The following is a 23,361-nucleotide window of genomic DNA, read 5'->3' as shown; positions in this document are numbered from 1 at the left end:
AATTAGCTGATGCGTTTAGGTGCGCTCAAATACACCTTAAACGCACAAACAAAAAGCCAATGTGTAAGAGTCCTAGCACCGTCCTGAGTGGCTTCATTTTTCTTGCTTATAGTGAGCATGGCTGTCTGCTTGATCCCTTAGTACCCTGGCCATAGGTTTTCTGTGTAGCTTTAATTGTGCCACAGCCCCCTCTCCTGGTAATTTATTATATATACTGGCAATACTTTTCAAGTGGAATACCTGGTTGTTAAGGTCAACTGAACCTAGCAGACGATGCAGACTATGCAATGTATAGGAAAGAGCCCATGCATAAAAAAAGAGGCTGGCAGGTGTGGATGGCCGTTTTGACCAGACAGTGAGAGGTAGAAATAAAACTTTTTTTTTTCCTATTTTTAGTAGAATAAAAAATTATTCTGAAAACACGAAAAATCAACAGTAATTTGGCCTGGGGCCCCCAGCATCAGTAGGGACCCCAAGAAGAAAATATTATTTTCCCAAGGGACCTGTTATCTTATATTGTTACAATTACTTATTTGCTTATCTTGAAATTGTTACAAAAGTATCTTATTTGCTGTTATGGCTGTTCTGGGCTCTCTGCCAAAAGCCCATTTAGTTAGAAACAATGTTTCTTTTTCTGGCTGTTCAGTGCAGAGAAAAACTGGACTTTCCAGTACAAATGAGGGACTGCGGGTTGAGCTGCCAAATGAGGGACTGTCCCTCTAAAAACGGGACAGTTGGGAGGTATGTTTAGTCAGCAAAAGGGTTTATAGTATTCCTGCATGATAGGGAAATTCCTCTTTTCATTCTTTTTTATTTAAATTAAAGTCACTTGTACAGTACAGTGTTTGGCAGCTTCTCTATGGACTTGTAGTGCCCTGCTCTTACCGTTCTTACTCTGTAGGGCAACAGAGCTAAAGCATAGGTAATTATTTGGCACCTGGGTTCCCTGAAATGGTTCAGATGATTCAAGAGAAGACTGTCACTCTATGATTCTAGTTTGAGACTATTTCTGGTTAACAAGCCAGCAAAGTATATGATTATTGAACTTGGGAAAGCTAAACTGGGACACTGTTCTCTAGTTGGGGTTACTGGACAGATAGCCGAAAGCTTATTCCTAAAAAAACCTAAGAGGCATATTTTGTAGAAGAAGAGCTGTGACCTTGTAGATAAGTATTTGATTTCTCATAGGAGAAGATGATCTAATTGCTTCCATGCACTTGTTCTGCTATGCGAGTAGTCAGCCAAGCAGGAAGAGCTATAAACAGATATTGCCACACAGAGGGGTACTATATAATATCATTATATTTATAGTTTAGGAATAAGAAATTATCCTTAATATTTGTTGTATTTCCATGTTGATTAAAAGGACAAGGGAAACCATGCATCTATCACACTTCCCCAGCAGAGGGCTCTTTTTCTACCAAACTGAACTCCCTGATACGCTGCTTGATGTCCTTGCCAATCATGTGCAGTTGAAGTCAGGAACAGATCAGTTTCAATTGTACATGTTCCTGGCAAACAAGGACCAGGGAAACAATATGGGTAAACAGACAATATTGGGGAGCATGGGTGGTTCAGTCCAAAAGAGGACATCATACTGTATAGCTTTGTTATCCTTTAAAGCAACCTGCACCCTGTTTTCTCCCTGGGCATCTTTTCTCTACTAAATGTAGATTGAGCTAGTCTGGAAGCCTGGCACAGAGTGCTGTGTTATTGCAGAAGCTGCTACCCGATCCGTGTAGGAATAAAGGTCACGTAGGTGGTAGAATGACAGCCAGAGGGTATTTGCTTAGGCAAATAAATCAAAGCATTTGTTACTGGGCAGGTTGTGCATACATATTTAAAGGGCCATAGGTACCAGTCTCAGGAGGATTCTTATGGTTACACTGGGACTGCATAGTTTTTATGAGCCGACGGCGCTTCTCCCTTTCCTGGAATCGTTTCTTTAGCAGCCCAGGGGGCTAAGCTGTAAATGTGGCACAGCCATGGAATCAGAGTCCAGACATACACAGCTTATTTACAGAGAGAAATTTAATTCTGGGTATCTCCAAAACAAATACTAACCCACCCAACCCCTCTGACATACACCATATAGGGCAGCCCCTTGTTTAGACTTTTACAGCCTCTTCTGGAAATTGTTTATTGCTGATTATTGGAAAACATTTGCCATGCAGTGATGTCATCCCCCACCGGAAATACTGTAGAATAACATCATCCTGCTGTCACCTTCAAATCAAAACATTTGAGATAAGCAGAACAGAGAAACATTTACTTGAAAATTATCAATCTATACAGCATTTAAGGAGAACTCCAGCCAAAAACGGTATTTTGCCTAATGAAAATGTAATTCTAAGCAACTTCACAATATACATTCATTCCTTATGCTCACTGGGTTTAAAGTAATGTGTAAATATCATTGCTATTGACAGCAATATCTGTCCTTTGCCGAGTCGTTTTTTCTATCTGTCCTTTGTGTACTCGGTTTGCCAGATTATAGAAACAGTATCATACCGTTTTCTGCGGGACAGTCCCAATTTTGACAGCTCAGCCTGCAGTCCCAGGTTTCTTACTGACATGTTCCCTGCACTGACTCGAGAAAAATATATAACGTTTCTGAAACTTAATTAAAATAAGATGCGTTTTGGCAGAGAGCCCAGCAACTGCACTTAGATACATTTGTAAACATTTAAGATAAGCAAATAAATAATTGTAACTATTGAAGATAAGCAATTCTCTTGGGAGAACTGAGTCTAGCAGCTTAAAGGGCAATTCATTTTCATTAGCAAAACTGCCATAACACAGAAAACATTACATAAAACTCCCAGTACTGTGTTTAAACTTTCATAACCTGCCAAATTTTGTTAAATGTACATGTTAATTAGGGGGTGTGGCCATAAAATGGGCATGGTCAAAAAGTTTGGTTTTGGCCCTCTTTTCCTTTTTCAAATGTTATGAGGTATGTAGGGGCTATTTCTGCCAAGTTTGCAGTAGTTGTTGTGCAAAAACAAAAGCTTATTGTTTATAGGTACATGCATCCTTGCACTTCCAAATATTTGCATTCCTGTTACAAACTGAGTGCAGAGCACCTATGAATGCAGATGAACCCTGCAGCTACCACCACCAAAGTTCTCACAGGGGCCTATGTATGAATTCACTGGCAATGTATTTGCCGGTATAGTTGAAGCACCCTATAAATCCCTCCTTTACCTGATCCTCTCCTCTGAAAGTTTACCCTATCCATAGCCAGCTCTCCTCCAACCAAGACTCCAATTACTACAATCCCTTGCATAATTTGTACAAGGCATTGTGCTAATTGGAGTCCTGGCTGGAGGAGAGCTGATTTCCAACTGAGTAAGGAATGGGAAAGGACAGACATACACTGCTTTCAATAGTAATTACAATTCCTTTCATTAGGCAATGAAAATGTCATTTTTCAAGATCTCCTTTTTCTAGACCTTTTTGGGTATGAACACAATGCTCGTTGTTATATCCAGAAGTTACCGTTTTGTACATAAAAAAGAAGCAGTGAGGCCAGCTCGTATCTTAACAGGTTTATTAACGTAAACATTTTCTACTTATCCTTCCTTTCAATTACTTTGTGTCTTTGTGTGTGTATAGAGTCCTACCTATTCACTATAAATGTTTGTGAAAATAAAAAAAAGCCCCTAGAGCGAATCATTTAATAGACAGTTTATGGATTCCAGGTGGAACCGGACTTCTGACTTAGATATTAAAAATAGAAATTCTGATATATCATATACACTGCTGTATCCCCCACAAGGCTATGCATTTAATGGTATTGTGCTGGTAGACTCTTGCAAGGTTAATGATCCATAGCCTTAGTTCCTACCCCTTATAAGTTATAATATATCTACCTTTCTTCCAATAATATCCAATAAAAGACAAAACAAAGTTCTATGCATGATCCCGAGCTTCAGATACATAACCAAACCATTTGTCTCACATTAGAACCATCCTTGTTTGTTTTCTATTTATTAGCATTATTCCTCTTATCATGTTTATTTTTGACCTGCCTTTCCACTTATTTTTTTGTCTTGTGCCGCTGTTCCTGAAATTATCAGCGCTAACTTCCATAAGCTTCAGAAAACCCTCTAATATATTAATGAAGGATTTGCTATATTACCTGGGCAATGTATGTGTTGCAGGGAAGGATACAGTGTAACTGCACATTTCATACTATAAGATCTTATATTGCACTTTTCATTTTCATATCTAAGCAAATTAATGGGGACTGCAAGGCTTTGCATGGGTCACTGTGACTTTATTACTGGTTTCTCTGTATTACTTCTGAGACATCTCCAACATGGATACCTCTAAGCAGGAGAGCTCACAATACTGAGCAGCTCCTATATGAGCTCTGGTACAGGGGTCCTTAGACAGAAGGGAAGCTCAGGGGCGAGTGATAGGTGAAAGGTAATGTGGTAAAGGTACAGCATGAGATGCCATTTGTCCAGCAGGCTGTGCACTGTGCGTGTTCTCCTGTTGCATGCCCACGGTTAGGGAGACATGATGGCAGTTTACATAATCTCCTGGTGCTGCTGGGAAGCCTCACTCACAACCTGTAAAGAGAATGGATTTAGTCAAGAATGGCAGACCCACCAGTAGCTTGCTGTTTGTTTAGTGTTTTCCTATTTAAATGAATGGAAAGTGATGATGGTCAGGTAGCATGCAAAAATGCCACTTGTGACATCACCCTAATCGCAAGGGCACACGGAGCGTAGGCTCCACTGCTCACTGCACTTGGGTAAGCAAACAAACCCTTATAACAAACGTTATTAACTGATGAGAAACCCATTTTCATATTGGATTGACTTGTATTTACTATACTTAAATAAAGTAAAATGGTTGTTGCAAGGTGAGATTCCTTATGGACATCTTACTGCAGAGACTGCTCTAAAACTGCACGTGCCAAGTCCATCCATATCTCACTGGCTCCGGGAAGCAGCTGCTCTTTACTTTTAGAAACATTTTTACAGCAGCTGCCTTGCTCTTTTCTCCCTCCCTCTGTGAATGGTGCGTGTATGTGTGATTCTGACCTGCATGTGTATGAATATGTGTTTGGGAATCCGCTAAAGAAAGCTGCAGAGTTCAGCAAACACTATAAAAAGCTGCATGAGAAAATGTAACTGAGCTGCAGATGAGTAACATGGCCAATGTTCCAAATAAAAAGCTCAGCACAAATTCAGAGGGGACAATGTAGCATAGTCTTTTGCCTGTCTAGTTAGGGGGGCTTATTTTTTTTAGGTGCCACAAGCCAGCACATGGCTGTCCCTACTTAAAGCTTTAAGGTCAAGTTATTAAATAATACTCTCAACTGGACACTTAATTGAAGTTAATTGAAATTCTTCTTCAAAACACCATACCAAAAGTCTAACCTTGTTTCTTTTCTATTGTGTGCAAGGTTGGAGGGGCAGAGAGGCATTTTGGCTAAATAACCTGTTATAGGCACGACCTATTAAATGAATGTCCCATAGCTGTGCCACCTGAGCACTAAGAGATTGGTTGTGCTTAGTTTATTTGAGTTCTGTGGGTTGTGTACCTATATACTCTTTGGTGAAATCACATAATCTCCCATTAGATTGCAACCTTTTTGGGGAAATACATCAGCAGTACTGCAACATGAAGTTGGTAGTGCTATAGCAAGATGGCACTAGACTAACCAGAGACAAGATGATATCGATTGACAGGGTGTGTTACACATAGTTAAGGCATACAGTCTGCCATTGAAGTGCACCTTCAGGTCAAGACTTACCTCACCATCCCGGGTCTCAATTGTTTTGATCATGACTGTTTTCTTTGTGTGAACTTCTGAAGACCTCTGTTCCGGGCTGGTTTCTGTCAAAGAGAAGAAGAGACGGTAATTCCACTGGACATCAGTTGATTTATTTGCATTGCTAATGTGTGAGCAGGATTAATGGACTCACCTCTGAAACTGAGTGCAGAATAGGTTTGGATGGGAAGAGTGATCCTGTGGAAAAACACAGATATCTCTTAGGAATTTAAGAAAAATATCTTTCTTGCTTTCAAGATCTGTGAGATCTGTGATATGCTATCACATATTTAGAGAAGCCAATTTGCTGCACCCTGGATCATCAGAAGTCAACAAACCATAAAGAATCATCACCAGTTATTCCAACAACCTTGAGTGTCAGTTGATCCCCATCCCTTTAGGTTTGTTACAGATCACTGACCTCGCCTAGAGCAAAATGTACAATATTATGTTATGTAAGGATTGCTAGACATTTATCGGGGATGTCACAGCTGAACTCCTCCAAATGTTGCAAGTAATAGTATCCATTCAATAGCTGAAAGCAACATTCCTGCATTTCCAGGGGCCCCGGGTGTCCTCTCTTACCTGCTCTCCTCGCCCTCTAGCAGTTTACGGTATGTGGCAATTTCCACATCCAGTGCCATCTTGACGTTCAGGAGATCCTGATACTCGCGGAGATGCCTTGCCATTTCATCCTTCATATTACGGATCTCTTCCTCTAAACGTCCAATGTTGTCCTGGTACCCAGCAGCTTCCCCAGAAAACCTTTCCTCTTGGTCCCTCATCTGTCGCAACAGGGAGTCATTCTGCAAGCAGAAAAAACAAAATCATATTGAGGGCCAAACAATGAGGAGACAATGCAGCTCACAAATCCATATTTGTGTCTACGTTAACAAACATACTGGTGATAATTAAAAAATAAATACAGCTACCACTTACTGTTCCCTTAAGTGCATCAATCTCGCAGGTGTAGGACTGAATTTGGTGGCGGTACTCCATCATTTCTTGCTTGGACTGGCGCAGGGCATCGTTGTTCTTCTGTGCTGCCTGGTTGAGGTCACTGACCTGCAGTTGAGAATTTAAATGTTATTAACGTGCAGTCACATTCATGGGTGGATGTTAATAAAGGCTCAGGTAGGCTAAGTCGACTCTCAAGCAAGGGTCACTTTTGCCTATTGGCAGAGTGCCAATCTACCTTGGACTTGTACCACTCCTCAGCTTCAGAAACATTCTTGGCGGCGATGGTCTCATACTGAGCCCGGATATCTCTGAGTGCTGCTGTCAGGTCTGGTTTGGAAACATCTATCTCCACTTGCACCTGTTGCTCTTGTAACTGTGCCTGCAGTTCCCGGATTTCCTGTAGAGACACAAGTGTTTCATGCTGGCCACTCAGAACATGTCATCAGAACACCCACTCCTAAATTAAACACACCCAGGGCTATCAAACATAAAGAACATTTGGTGTGAGTCTAACCTTTAGAAATGATGACCCATTGGTGACACTGGTCTAACACTGACTTACCTCCTCGTGAATCTTTTTCAGGAATGCAATTTCCTCCTGCAAAGACTCGATGCGTCTCTCTAGGTCTATACGGGCCAGAGTGGCTGCATCAACATCCTGAGAGGGAAGAAGGGGCAAAAAAGACAATAAACTGGAAAATCCACAAAGAACATGAGGATCAGTATATATTGGCACTGCTCACAGGGACATAGATAGGGACATAGATCACAGTGAAGATCTTACCGATCTGAAAGCAGCGAGATTGTTCTCTGCATCTTCCTTCAACTGTATCTCCTCCTGCAATCTGAGGAACGAAAGGGAAATATATTTTCATAAACAGCTGAAAACCCTATTGGATGAGATAACTCAGATCTATGTCATATATATTATCCATATAAACCTAGCAACATAATCATTATGATCAGAAATTATATTTATATAAAGTTACACAAGCAAATGTACTATGATGTGCATGACTGGGCTTCAATCATTGAAATGTTATGAATGCAGTACAACCACAACAGTGTTGCCAACAATCTAGCCTTTATTTATTTAGTGCTGGCCTATTCCGTAGAATTTTAAAGAGTATGCATCATTCACCCTGGTTACTGGCGCTTATAATCTAATGTCCCTATCACACACAATTTTTTTCAGAGCCCATATTGTAGTGACAGAACAGTGCTCCCAATGAGCCAGGCCAGCCCAGTGTCATCATTAACATCGGGTGTGTGGTATCTGGACTTTCTTTGGACTTCCTCTTGATATTTGTTTACCTGTTTACCCTGTGTGTCCACTGCCTAGGAACTCGCTGAATGGCACGCCTCCCAAACATCCCAGCAGGTAAGTGCTGCAACTCTAAATACTGTATATGTAGCTACCTGCTGATTCCTACTAACTGACTTGTAAATGAGTCTCCTGAGGGTCACAGGTCTGCTAAGCTCTGAGCTGTACACATTACTGATACATTACATTAGTGTAAGGACTGATATTAAGAGATATACGATAAGTGCAGCATTGGGGTGGGGGGGGTGAAAAAGAGAAATGACAGGACAACCTGGCGCTCTCCTATTATGGAAATAGCACTATCTCCCTCTAGGAATGAAGATGAGCTCATCCATGAGAAGCATTCCCTGGCTCTCCATATAGGGAGCAAAGAAAGGAGGGGCTTTCACTTTCCAGGGTCTTCTGTTTTATATCTTCCTATCAGGGAGGAACTGTTCAGTCACTGCTTGGCTGGGGCCCCCACACAGAGGAATTGGGATGGGTCCCTTCTGTTTAAATCAGCTGTCACTTCTGTCTGAGGCTGATCCTTCACTCCCAAGGCATGAGCAGAAACTGCCTGTGATCAGTAACTTTCCCAGAGTCACAGTCAGTCTCATTACTTATTAACCCTTTACATTCTAACTTCCCCACAATTCCTGTCTTATTCCTTATTAACCCTTTCCCTAAATGTACTACTATAATATTTTCAGTCTTATTCTTTCTTAACCCCTTCTATCCTTACATCCTCTCAGCCTAAATTAGTCTTAATCATAATAAACTCCTTTGCTTCTGTTTCCCAGAATCCCTGTCAGCAAATCATTAACCTTGTCTCTTGTCACCTACTTATCTTCCCGAATCGCCCAGTGTGCCCCTACCCTTAATATCCCAGTTGTATTCCTTATCAACCCCTTCCATTGCATTCCCATCTAGATGTATTCCTCATTAACCCTGTCCTTCTCCAATTGTTTCTCTTTTGCCTTTTGATTCAACAACTCACAAACACAGTTAGTTAGGTTTCTTTTTAACATCTTCCTACCCACAATAAAAATAAGCATTGTTTCTTATTAGCAGTTTTCTTCTCATTAACCACTTCCACCTCACAATCCCAGACAGTTATGTACATCATTAATCTCTTCTCACAATAGAAGGCAGTCTTTTTCTTCATTAACCCCTTCCCTCTCACAATTCTAGTCAGCCTTATTCCTAATTAACTTTTTACCTTCTCACATTTACTCCGTGTCTAATATCCTGTTTTATTCCTATTTAACCCCTAACGTCTAATAACACAATTCAAGTATAACATGTTATTCATCATAAACCCCTTCCTATCTAATGCTCAATCCCAGTCTGATTTATTGTTCATTAGCCCCTCCATTCTCTCACTCACCTAGTCCTAATCTGTATTGTTTTTTATTCATACTCTATAGATCCCTTCAGTTTCCATTGTCACATGAAAATCACTGAAAATGATACAAAATGATTGCTCCCAATATATATTTTAGCTCCAGTATGAGGATAAAGAATGTGGACACTTGTCCATGCTGTGTGCCCTTGAGATGTAGAAGTGAATAGTAAAGTCCTGCAAAGTAACAGGCTGTGCAGTCTGATAAAAATAGTCTGTACTTAAGCAGGAATGCACAGCTGTCATTACTGACATTTCAGCAGCAACACTGATTGTTATGCTTGAGAGACAGCTGTTTGATCTCTGTACCCTCTATACAGGGGTCTGGCACGCTGTGTGTATAGTGTATGGAGGGGTCTGTTTTAAATTATACAGTGGGGTTTGTGCTACACTTTGGAAGGCTGGATTGGGCACAAATGTATATAATAGAAAATTGTAGCCATTATCTGACTCGAAAACACTTGGAATTGCACCAGGTACCAAGGGCCATAACGAGGCATGCCTGGATAAACTTTATTCAAAGCTTTGTAGTATTTTAGGGACTGATGGGTATATGGGATGCTTGCAAACCTGTCCAGAGCAATGCACAGAGCATGACCTAAAAGCCACACAGGGTATTGCACACAGGGTGGGCTACAGTCAGGTCATGGTGCTCTGTGTGTACCCACGGGGGGTAGCTAAAAGTCACATGGAACTGTACACAGAGGGTGATATCAGCTAAGTTCTGCACAATAAGCCTATAATCTTTGCAGGAAGTAAACTTAAACGGCTAGTATGTTATCTTTTCAGTCTACTTATTATGTTAGCTTTACATAAACTATTTTATAAGTTACATGCTTACAAATGTTGCTCTTTGAAAGTATATTTCATATAAGGCATAGTATTATGATTTCCGGCTGTTTGTGACTCATTGATTCATACTGGCTGTTTTATACAACTAAATAATAAAAGAATCCGAATTTTGCTTTCATTTGTCTTTGTTTAACTGACTGATCATGGCTATTTGCAAAGTTTGGGGAAATGATAGGGTGTGCTTAATGTTGCGGGGTTATTTTCTCCCCTGTTTTGGAACCTCTTGCTGCCAAGCACTAATCTTTGCATCTGACAGCGAATGGCAAGGAGGTGGGGCAATTTTTGTCCCACCTCCACACGCACTCCCCCTTAGTAGTATTCCATTCATTAAGGAGCAACCATGGATGCAAATTGTAGTGGAGCCCAGGCCCAGAATGGCAATCTGTGGGTTCTGGCAAATGCCAGAGGGGCTGCTATAAGGTCCCATAGAAAGTCACTATTTAGTGGGCTGTTGGGGGCTGTTTGGGCCTCTGTGTGGGTGTCTGGGCCTCTGTGTACCTGAAATGCCAGGGCCTATTTTAATTCTCAGTCCGGACCTGGTGGAGCCTCTGTTCTTAAGTACAGGCCTCCCTTGCACAGGAGAACACAGTCAGTGCCATTCTCCTGAGATGCAACTAGCAGAAGGGTGCTGTGCTGTCTAGTATAGAATCTGTGCCTGGCACCAATAATTTATCCCAAAAATCTTATATTGGAACAAGGCTATAGTTAAAGTGGGATCGTCTGAGTATAAGGCTTCAGGTTAGACGTGGCCCTTTAAGGGTTTTTTGTGACCTCCAGGTCTGCACAAGGGTTTTATAAACCTCTTTATTTTATATCATTATGGATTCCTTGGGCAGGCTGAGGTCCACATAAAAATTTTGGAATTCCCTATTCGACACAGTTGGCCTGATCTTAAAATGTAAAACAATGAATTAAGAACTGTTGAGTCCATTGTTTCAACAATTCCTTAGATCGGTGCTGCAAACTTCCACTCAGAGCCCACTTCAGTAGGCAGGGCAGTGGTCACAGTTATGCCCAACAGTGTAGACTGGATGATTAATGACTCCCATGTAACTCCCCACTGCATTTATAGAAAGCACAAAGTTATACAGAGGATCCCATGCACTGCCGGGTTAATGACATTGAACTGTTTGTCACATTCCTTCGAGTTAGTCCCTTATATGGAGAATTCAGGGAATTGTGGAGGGGGAGCAGAATGTTTTTTTCCCCTTTCTCTCAAACAGGATATTGAGATAAATTGTGAGCAATAGAATAAGAGTAATAAAAAGTAAAACTCAGTGTGATATGCCTAGTAGTTAATTCAAGTCTATTAGGGACCCGGGTTCCAAACAAAAATGCACAATAATACAACTTTGAGGATTTGGGAGAGGTGAAAATTGGAAATGATTAAATGATCAATGGTGGGTTTAACTTCCCTGTCCCTCAACACACTCAGTTACTTTTCATTTGAACCCACACCCATCTAAACCCATAAAGCAGTTTCTTGTGCCTCCACTTGCTCCCTTTCATTGCTTGTGTTTTACATTCTGTGTTATTTGTCTTACCTTTGTTTAAGTCTGTGTAGGTCGTCTACCAGGTTGTCCCTTTCTACCTCCACTCGTGCCCTCTGATTGGTCACAAGGTCCACTTGACGGCGCAGCTCCCTCATCTCTTCCTCATACAGCTCGTTCACCCTGGTTGGCTCCTTTCCCTTTAGTTTGTTGACTTCAGTCACAAGGATCTGGTTCTGTTGCTCAAGGTACCGAACCTTCTCAATATAGTTTACAAACCTGTCGTTCAGCTCCTGCAGCTCCACCTTTTCATTGGTTCGGGTATGCAAGAACTCCTGGTTCATTGCATCTGCAAGACTGAAGTCCAAAACATCTGCTCCATAGCTGCTTCTCACTGGGGCGACCCTTGTTGCCCTAAAACTGGAGAGGCTTGGGGCAGCTGCAGATCGGGAAACTTGGTATACTCTAGAAGACATTGAATTAGCGGAGGCTCCCTTAGACCCAAAGGAGGACCTGGTGCTGAATGATGGGGATCCCCCTCCAAAAGTGCGGCGGTAGGAGGAAACCCTCTGGCTGCTTGAGTAGGACTGGCTCATGGTTGCTGCTGGGAGCCTGGGTGTTGGCTCAGGTGGGATGAAGAGGCAAGAAGTTTGTGGTAAAAATGACAGGACCAAGAGCCTTCGCCTCTGCTATTTATATGTCTGATGGAATATCCCATCACTCCCCCCCTCTTTTTGGCCCACCTATTTGAATGACTTCCAGCCCTGCCTTACCCCTCACAGCACAGTCTCAGTATAGATCCCAATTGTCTCAACAGCTGCTATGTGTCTCAGAGACAGGGGAGGAGGGGGTGGGAGGCAGAAGACTGAAAGATAGTTTGGAGATACAATAAAATTAGTGTGGGGGTACAAACAAACAATGAATGAAACTCCAATTTTAAGCAACTTATTCTAATACACGTTGTCAATGATTTTAAAGTTATGCTTAAAGAGGTGGTTCACCTTTAAAGTAACTTTTAGTATGTTATCGAATGCCCAATTCTGAGCAACTTTTCAGTTTGTCTTCATTATTTATTTTATATAGTTTTTTAGTTTATTTGCCATTTTCTTTGGATTCTTCTCAGCTTTCAAATGCTCTGTATAGCTACATATTTATTGCTATTGCTACTTTTTATTACTCCTCTTTCTAGTCATGCCCTCTCCTATTTATATTCCAGTCTCTTATACAAATCAGTCCATGGTTGCTAGGCTAATTTGGACCCTAGCAACTCGATTGCTGAAACTGCAAATTGGAGAGCTGCTGAATAAAAAGCTAAAAGATTTAGAAGCCACAAGTAGTACCAATAGTAAATTACAGTATTACAGTTTCTCTAATGAAGGTGAATTGCCCTTTAAGCTGTGAGTCTAACTTTCCCCAAGGGACCTGTTATCTTATATTGTTACAATTACTTATTTGCTTATGTAGATATTGTTACAAAATTATCTTATATTCTGCTGTGGCTGTTTTGGGCCAAAAGCCATTTAAGTTAGAAACTTTGTTTATTTTTCTGGCTGTACAGTGCAGAAAAAAATGGGACTTTCCAGTACAAACGAGGGACTGCAGGTTGAGCTGTCAAAATAGAGACTGTCCTTCTAAAAAAAGGACAGTTGGGAGGTATGGAAACGACAAACTATGACTCAATATCTTCATATTTTGGAGTAGGTGGAGTGTTTAATGTATTGTTGGGTTGTCTGAAAGTTCTTGGAGAGCAGGTCTGGACTGGAATTCAAAATAGGCCCTGGCATTTTAGTTACAAAGAGGCCTAAATAGACCCCCACAAACCCTATAAACAGTGAATGTCTATGGCATCTTACAGCAGCACCTCTGGCATTTGCCACAATCCATGGTTTGCCAGTCTGGGCCTGTTATAAAGTGAGCATGGAGCACTTAATTCTATGCAGTCAGAGGGCTTCCTTGCCACAAAGTTACACCCCAGCCACTTCATAGCAAGCCTTTTGTTGAGATTAACCAAATTTCTTCTGCTCCCAAGTGCCCTTTGCAGAAACATAGGATGGGGTCCTTAATAGTACACTCTGACTTCCAAAATGACCATACTTATGGAGTGAGTGTTTGCATTTTCCATTTATGCATTTCAATGCACAACACAACAAGGGGCACATTTACTTAGCTCATGTGAAGGATTTGAATGCAAAAAACTTTGAATTGCGATGTGTTTTTTTGGCTACTTCGACCATCGAATTGGCTACTTCGACTACGAATTCAACTCAAAATTGTTTGACTATTCGACCATTCGATAGTCGAAGTACTGTCTCTTTAAAAAAAAACTTCGACCTCCTACTTCATACCGAACCTCAATGTTGGCCTATGGGGAAGGTCCCCATAGGCTTTCTAAGCTTTTTTTGATCAAAGGAATTTCGTTCGATCGATGGATTAAAATCCTTCGAATTGTTTGATTCTATGGATTAAATCGTTCGAACGATTTTTCCTTTGATCGTTTGATTGAACGAATTGCGGTAAATCCTTCAACTTCGATATTCAAAGTTGAAGGATTTAACTTCGACAGTCGAATATCGAGGGTTAATTAACCCTTGATATTCGACCCTAAGTAAATGTGCCCCCAAGTGTTAATTGTTCTCATTCTGCCCTGTGGAACTGCTCCCCGTGGAACAGGCTCCAGTGCTGACCACAGATGATCTTGGTCTGAATCTCTTTTTCAGAGTGTGTTCAGCATTTGTGTCCACTCCTAGTATGGGCACAGACCACAGACATGAGTGAATGTCATAAATGCAGCAACACGGAATGCACAACGCAATTTGAAATACCCATCAGCATATACATTAATAAGTCCCCCTCTTGGCAGCGGGCAGGGAAAAAGTCAGGAAGCCACTATGATCACATCCCAGTCCAGGTCCGTACTGAGAATTAAAATAGGCTCTGGCATTTCAGGTACACAGAGGCCCAATCAGCCCACAAAGAGGCCCAAACAGCCCCCACCAGCCCACTGAATACTGACTTTCTATGGCATTTGCCAGAACCCACAGATTGCCAGTCCGGGCCTGTCCCAGTCATATTAAAATGGAAGGTGTGAGGAGAACATCCCCAAAGTGCTCTATTGGATATGGGGCCACATAATGCCCATGTTACTGATCCTGTGACACAAATGATCAGGGCTGCCATCAAGGTGGGGCGAGGGGCAACTGCCAAATTTTTTTATGTAATTACTTTAAACATAAAAATGTATGTAAAACAAAAACGTTGTTATGTTACTTATGTAACTAATGTATCAATGAGAAGGCAGAACAGTGTGACAGGGGCAGACAGGTGTGTAGAATTTAAATTTAGGGCAGAGTCCACTGACCCCCCAGTGAGCTGACTGACCTATTAGCACATTAATTAATCAATGGAACTATTTATAGAAACTTCTTATTATAGAATAACAACTTCTTTCTATAAGGGTATCTGTCTTTTTACTAAATAATATGAGTGTCTCCTACGTGAACTGTTCAGAAATGGAATGACTAGTTATTGGGTCTCTCAGCAAGATCATTGGGCCCCTAATCTTTGGGAACACAACATTTTACATATAAGAGGGCATTTATAGTAACTGGTTCCCCAGCAGTTGCAGGGTATGCTTTCTGCTATAGTTACACCTCTGCTTTTCAGACAAACGATGTGTGAGTTTGTATCATAGTAACTGTGGTTAAAAAACCCCACATCCATCAAGTTCAACCTTTTGTACTAGCAAAACCTACCTATCTGCCTGCTGATCTTTACTCTACCACATAGGAGGGGTGCATGGCCAAAAATGTTGGTACTACTCCCTTGTGTTCATGAGGGGGATGGGCAAATTTAGGATTTCTAATGGTGGCTCTGCACATGCTGAATCATTGCTAGGTATATTAAGCCCTCTTACTCCAGCCAGTATCACTGAAGTCCTGGGCTGAATGACTCACTGCATTTATTTCAGTACGGCCTTCCCACCATTTTGTCCAGTCATTAGGCTGAAAAAAATAGAATATCCCTATACTATCCCTACATTTGTATTAACAGGCCTTGAATGAGAGCAGCGTCCAAATATATCCATTAGCCCCCACAGATGTCATTTGGAATTGAAAGACCTTATTGCTTTGAGTTGTCTTCCTGGATAGGCCAATATCCAGGGATATACTGTGTATATATAATTTTTATTTATATTAAATTTTAAATAGAGAGAGGTAACAGTTGGTAACAGTGTTGAACTTTATGGACAGTTGTCTTTTCTCAACTCCTAACTATGCAGCTGTGTCGCTGGCATGTAAATAAAGGAGAATAATATGCTTATTTTATAGTTAAGGGGGTTATTTAATTAGTGAGACAGAAGTCAGCTGCTGAGGGAGAGAACATGCCTGGAGGAGGGGGAGAAGAGACAGAGATAAACATAGTAGAAAAGGGGTTATAATGAAGAGGAGAGCAGTTGGCATGAGATGTCAGCTTTACCTTGCCATGATTTACTGGCACCAGGACAAAAAATAACCTGGCATGACACATGGCTTGCTTTATGGCTACAGGCTGCCCTGGGCCTGTCTTTCTGTAGGGGTCAGAGATGTCATATCAGACACAAGATGAAAGGGAATAACCTTTCAGACAATTGGTTGATGACCACAGTTTTGGTGGGGAAAACACTTTACAATTAAATACTGATATAGGTGAATGCTGATCATACCCTCATTGTCTGCCCAATGCACCAAATGTAATTATTTACAGGAGGACAGGAGGTTCATCTTTCTGCATATTTATATAAAATTCAATTAAATTCATATATTATATGAATTAACTTTTAGTATGTTATAGAATGGTTAATTTTAAGCAACCTTTTCATTGGCCTTCATTTTTTCTTTTTTTATAGTTTTTGAATTACTTGCCTTCTTCTTCTGGCTCTTCCCAGCTTTCAAATGAGGGTCACTGTATATTGGTATATTGTTATTGCTACTAGTTATTATTCATCTTTCTATTCAGGCCCTCTCCTGTTCATATTCCAATTTCTTATTCAAATCAATGCATGGTTGCTAAAGTAATTAGGACCCTAGCAACCAGATTACTGAATTTGCAAACTGGAGAGCTGCTGAATAAAAAGCCAAATAACTCAAAAACCACAAATAATAAAAAAATTAAAACCAGTTGATAATTGTCTCAGAATATCACTCTCTGCATCATACTAAAAGATAATTGAAAGGTGAACAACCCTTTTTTTTGGATTTTGTCTGGTTTTTTATTCAAGTTATTTGTTTTTTACTTTTTAACAACAAATAGCATATAAAACAATTAAGGGAGGGTTAGTCCAGCAAATTATACAGTAATATAGCTTGAACAACCCTATTACCTGATAAGAATGGAGCTTCCATACTGATTATGAAGGTTTTAATTCATTCAGGTCACTAAGTACAGTCCAGTTGCTCACTACTAGATATTGTATTCCATACTAGTTCTTCCATACTTCTCTTTGAAAGAATGACTCATCCATATATGCTGGTGAAATTGTGACAACCAGTGGTGGGCAAATTTTTCTTAAACCAGTTCTTAACTACGTCTTTCTCAAACGGTCTATGAATTTACTCATAGCCCTGTGACTTCCCAGTGCGTGTGACATGCCCACATGATGGATGGGTGACGGCTATGGGAGATGCAGGGTACTCCAAGAACTGCCAGTGATTCACAGATTACAGATCAACTGGCAGTGAAAAGCTAGCCCTACTTACTTTCTCTATAAATGCGCTGCTAAATCCTATCTATGCTGGCAGGGCACCAGAACCCTGTAGGAAAATAAAGTCACCACACACTGAATGGTTTTGCTGTAGTGGTTCCCACTATGGTAGAATGTGGGACTGTGTGGGTGATAGAGAGAGAGGGATTGTCAGAAAGGAACTATGCCTTAACACCCCCACCTGCCTACACCTGTACTGCCCAACCAGGCAATGGATGCCCCCCCCCCCACACACACACACATACAGTACGTAAGACATAAGAAGAATATATTTTGCAGTTGGGGTCCAAGAAAGTCATGTTAAGCCACCAAATCAGCATCTTATTGGCCTGTGAATGGAGCCAAAAGGATGGCCAGCCAATCCATGGTCAGATATCCATTGGGTATGTTTGAAAATTGTGTCTAATTAGGACAGGTATAGTGCTTTCTCAGTTGGAGTACTGTACATAGGTTTCTGGTATCAGAGGTGCTGCTTGGGCAATGTATGTATGTTGGGCTTTCTATGCCATTAGTTCTACTCCCTGCACATGAGAGGCAGGTATGGGCAAAGGGGAGTGGCTATACACCTGCAGCCTCGGGGGCAAAATGCAAAGAGTCACCCCGGTCTGTTTTGAACAGCACAATTTGTACGACGTCGACCAGTGGTGAAACTGGGTACAATGGGCAAAGATCCATTTTTTCAATGGCTAGCTTTAGGGTCCCATCTGATCTGGTTCTGGCCGAGATATACATATGGAGCAATGCTAATACAGCTTTCCTTGCAGATGTAGTTTAGATAAATTCTTCTTATGTCTTACGTACTGTATGTGTCAGAAGAGAACAGCTATAATAAATATAAAGCAGATCCAAGCAGCGCTGGTATATACACTCCTGTAAATCCCCTTCATGCCTGGAGATGGGGGGGTCACAGCCAGTGGGGAGGATAATATGGCTTTACATGGGCAGGAATTTAATGCTGGGAAGCTTGTGTCTGAGTTATGGGGGAGAGGAAATAGATTTACAGGGAACAGAATATACATTATAGGTCATCATTATAGCACGCCAGGGAACTTAGATAGTCTTCTAGAACCTTCTACCTACTAATAACCCCTTCTGTAAGATGCACTAAACCTTATATTAAGAGGTGAATGTATCATTGTTTTCTTATGGTACACTCCTCGACCCAAGAAAAGGTTTTTGATGGTGGTCGTGGCTTAGCTCACAGTTTGAGCCTGGCCTAAAAGTGGCCATATTTCAAATAAAGGAATGGGTGCGGCTCACCAAAAGTCTTTGTTCGTTTAATTCCACGGGTTATCCTGTGTTCGATATCCCAAATCAATGTATCAATAATGCAGTTGGTTGTGGAACAAACCCAAGGCAGCAAGTTGACTGCAATACTCTTTATTGGGAGGTAGAGTTAAACAACATGTTTCGGGCGGAGCCCTTTGTCAAGTGTCACACTTGACAAAGGGCTCCGCCCGAAACATGTTGTGTAACTCTACCTCCCAATAAAGAGTATTGTAGTCAACTTGCTGCCTTGGGTTTGTTCCACAACCAACTGCATTATTGATAAAAGTGGCCATACACAGGCTGATAAAAGCTGCAGACAGGGTCAGACTGGCCCGTGGACTGAGAAATTGCCCAGCATATGGAGCACTTCAATGGGCATCCCCAACTGATATCTGGCTGAAAATCAGCCAGATGTTGGCCTGGCAGGTTTAAAAATCCCATCGGATCAAGGTCCCCATCAGTTCATTGTTGCTGTCATTGCTCCAACCACCTGTATTCCTGGCATTGTGATCTCATTGTTGGCAGCACCAGATCAGCCCAATATCACCCACTCAAGTTTGGCATATGGGGGGGAATCTGCTTATTTGGAGAGGTTGCCATGTATGACCACCTTAAGCCTTTTGTTTTTCAAGCATACCCTGCTAACTATGCTAATATTACTATTTCTCTATACTGAGCACAATTCAGCAGGAACAACCCCTAAGCTGTTAATATCATGTATAGAGAGAGACCATAAAACTATGACAGCATAGGCATGAGGCACGTTGAGAACCTTTAGGAGCTGAATTTCCTGTATATAACTGAAAATTTGTCTCTTCTAGTGCTTTCCCCTGTTCGATCCACCTTTTATTCCCTCACGTGTTGCTTTTTTCCAGTTCATTTTCTATGTGGTCTCTCCAAATACAGACATTGAGCTCATATGCCCCCCCCTCTACTTGCCCCCACCCCGTGCTTGTACCATGTTGGCAGAGATCCCAGAGAGTCATGATAGTGAGCCCAGCAACCTTAAACAAACAAACAAACAGAAAGAGGCGTCGGGAATGTTCTAATGCACGGTTCAGGCAGCAATACTTTCTATTAGTGGGGTCTCTTTAAATAGCCTTATAGCTAGATTATTAAATTGGTTGTTACTAAACTGCAAGTTCAAGCATACTCCAATAGCAAGCTGCTAGAGTGGTGGGAGTGGCAGCAGCACCCCAACATAGTGGTTCTAAATCTTATGTGTGTCTTTAGTGTGCTTACAAATGAAGATTGTGGGGCAAACGCAACCCAACCCATATCTTCTAAAGAATAGATTCTGTAGTCTGCCACTAGGTGGAGCATACAGTGACGCTCAGCTATAATCCATAGAAAATAAGGCACCGATGAGGCACTCAGTTGATTGTGAATCAGTGCTCAAACTCATACATGTGTGCTCCTGTGTGTGAGCTACTGAACCAGCCAGTGCATATGTGCATCCTTCTGAACAAACACCATGATAGTCATGCATGGTGCCAAGTCACTTCTGGTATAGTCTGGATGTGCTTACCTCCCCTCATGCCCAACCTGAAATCTGTTTTACTGCACCACTTCCCCAAGCCTCTTCTGGCCGACTAATAGACTGCTTGGATTCAAATCCTTCCCAGTACTCCTGCTTTGACCTTTTTCTGGACCTCACATCTTGCTGCCTGCACTGACCCCTTTTTGTCCTTCCTCTTTAATATAAATTTAGGCATTTGCTGCCTGGCCTGACCCTTGGCCTGGACCTTTACCTCACCTACTGCTGTTACGGCAGTTTGATGTCCTAAGTAGGGTAGGACATCTGTAGCTTCCTCTGCAGAAAGACTGGAGCCCCAAAAGGGCACTGGCTGTGCCTGTTAAAGGAACAGTTCAGTGTACAAATAAAAACTGGGTAAATACTGTAGATAGGCTGTTTCAGTGGAAACCAAGAGAGCTGCAAAGCAGGAAGTAGTGTTCTGGCTATTATGTTAGACATCCAGTCACTCCAGCCTTTATACATTACATTTTTGGCTAACTAACTATATTAGAAACAGGTTTTATTTTGCACAGCCTATCTATTTACCCAGTTTTTATTTTTACCCTGAACCAGGGGCGTAACTATAGAGGAAGTAGACCATGAGGTTGCTGGGGGGCCCAGGAGTGTAGGGGGCCCAGTGAGATCCTAATTAATTAGCAATTTTAATATATATTGGTAAAATAGGCCAACTTATAAATATTTTAGGGTCCTAAATTGAATTTGCTATGGGGCCCAGTAACAACTAGTTACGCCACTGCCCTGAACAATTCCTTTAAGCTCACATTCCTCACCATAGAAGATGGACCAACAGCTGAAGTCTTATCTGCATCTGAATCTTGCTAGGATGATAGACCATTCCCTCCACTGCTTTACATAGCTCATTGTCTCATACACTGTACTGTATATCTCTAAATGCTCCTTACCAGATTAGAATCCCCAGTGAGTTTCCTTGTCCTTTGAAGGGGTGGTTCACCTTTAGGGTAGGGGCACACAGGCTGATTCGGGGATTCACCTCTTCTTCTGAGCGACAATCTCCCCGAACTGCCTTCTCCCTGCCTTCCCCCTGCTAAAATGAAAAATTGACTATGGCAATGTACTCATGGCACTACAATTTCCGAAGTCGCCCGAAGATTCCTCGTGAGGCAACTTCGGGTGACTTTGGAAAATGAAGCGCCGTGAGTGCCTTGCCGCAGGCGATTTCGAATTCTACCAGGTGGAAGATGTTTGGGGAGATTGTCGCCCCAAAGAAGAGGCGATTGGTCGTCAAGTGACTAAATCTCCCCGAATCTCCAGATGTGCCCTTACCCTTAAGTTAACTTTTAGTATGTTATAGAATGGCCAATTCTAAGCAACTTTTCAATTGGTCTTCATTGTATATTTATTTTTATAGCTTCATAATTTGCATTTTCTTCTGCCTTTTTTCAGCTTTCAAACGAGCGCCGCTGGTCCCATTTAAATTATTATTTTAATTGCTGTATCTCCCATTTACCTTCTAGTTTGTCATTCAAAGCAATGCATGGTTTCTAGTGTCGTTGGGACCCTAGTTACCAGATAACAGCTGACACAAAGTACGAAGAAAAAAAATAAAGTCCAATTGCAAATTTTCTTAAAATCTCATTGTCATGCTGAAATATCGAACGCTCATTCTGGGCCATCAGTATGCTAATTAGATATTGGTGTGACAAGCACATTCCTGTTATCTCTCCTGGGGCTGGGGGTTGGTATCTTTAGGAGATTTAGCAGTTGCTCACACTGCCACTTGTATGAAACAAGTGGCAGTTGCCTGAATGAAAAGATATAATTAGTAATGCTTTGTTTTTCTTGGGCTGATGTCACACAGGGCAGAAGGAGGCCACTCATCAGACCCCATGTGAGACTGTATCACAGGAATGTAATCCACTTGTCATTGAACACATGGCGTAGATTCAAGATTGAATTAAATGTAAAAGGGGTTTCAATACAAGGGGCAAGGACTCCCTAATTCTGTATGCTACTTCTGTACTATGTTGTCTGGATGATAGGCCCTTGATGTTAAGAAGGGCCAAACTCTACCCCAGCTGTAGTGGTATTGTGGGTATTAATTGGGAATTATGTCCAAATGCTGAACTGTTTGACTTTGCATACAATACGATGTTAAACTGAGGGATATTATGGGCTGGGACGCGACTGCACTCGGCTACGACTGTGCATCCTCGGTTGTGCGCGGTTACGCACATGCGTCCCTAGCAGGCGCGTCCCTGGTTGCGCGTGGTTACGCACGGGCGTACTTGGTTGCGCACTGCTGCGGAGGGGGCCGAAGTGGCTGGCCGGGTTTCCTACAGCGCCCGGCTTATTGCTCTGTGCAGTAATAGTGGCATTATTTATATACACAGAAGCATTTCATTACAACAAGGAAACATCATTATGCCAAAGTAGGCACATGGCAGTAGTACAGCGCTGTAATAAACAGACTATTGGCAGAGCACCACTTACCAGGGTACCTGTTTGGCTTATCTGTAATTATTCTGCTTCTATTTAGCATTATGCTCTGCAATGTTAATAATGTGCTGTTCCTGGAGTACAGAAAGTCTTGCAGGCAGGGGGGTAGCTATAGATAAGGACAGCACTACAGCTGCTGTAGGGCCCAGGAGGTATATGGGGCCCAGTGGACCACTGACTGAGAAATAGTTTAAATTTGTATTTATAAAAAAAATGTCTTTTTCCGAAAACACAAGGGCACTATAAGTAACTCTTCAATGGTATATATATTGGTTCAATGCTGGCAAGTTCTGGCAGTCAAATCTAGCGATTCTAGGGGGAAAATGCAACATTCTGCTTCCAATAATTGCATCTAACCCTTTGAGCTGGCTTTGATACCAGCCCATGTAGCATTGCCCTCTACTGTTTCTGCAGCAAAATGTACACACAGACGACAGCAGCCGCAGAACTGGACTTGCTCCCAATAACTTAGGGCTAAGAATAGATCTGTACATCCTTTATTCACTATTATTTACACAAACCTTTTAATCTTTGGTGATGAGTGCATGTGTCCCGTTTTG

The 23,361-nt window shown here is 41.7% G+C and overlaps 1 protein-coding gene across 1 annotated transcript; it reads right to left on the bottom strand.

Moving 5' to 3' along the window:
• Positions 1-3,536: 3,536 nt before the first annotated feature.
• On the bottom strand, positions 3,537-12,434 carry des.1.L (desmin, gene 1 L homeolog). The gene is given in 9 exon segments (NM_001093564.1): positions 3,537-4,580; positions 5,774-5,856; positions 5,946-5,989; positions 6,377-6,597; positions 6,731-6,856; positions 6,987-7,148; positions 7,314-7,409; positions 7,536-7,596; positions 11,853-12,434. Coding segments are annotated over 9 exon segments (1,377 nt in total). The 5' UTR covers positions 12,395-12,434; the 3' UTR covers positions 3,537-4,538.
• Positions 12,435-23,361: the final 10,927 nt, after the last annotated feature.

Source organism: Xenopus laevis, chromosome 9_10L, assembly GCF_017654675.1.
Source record: "Xenopus laevis strain J_2021 chromosome 9_10L, Xenopus_laevis_v10.1, whole genome shotgun sequence".
In the NCBI taxonomy this organism is placed as follows: Eukaryota; Metazoa; Chordata; class Amphibia; order Anura; family Pipidae; genus Xenopus; species Xenopus laevis.
Note: the sequence above shows the minus strand (reverse complement) of the source record. Positions and strands in the feature narration are given on the sequence as shown.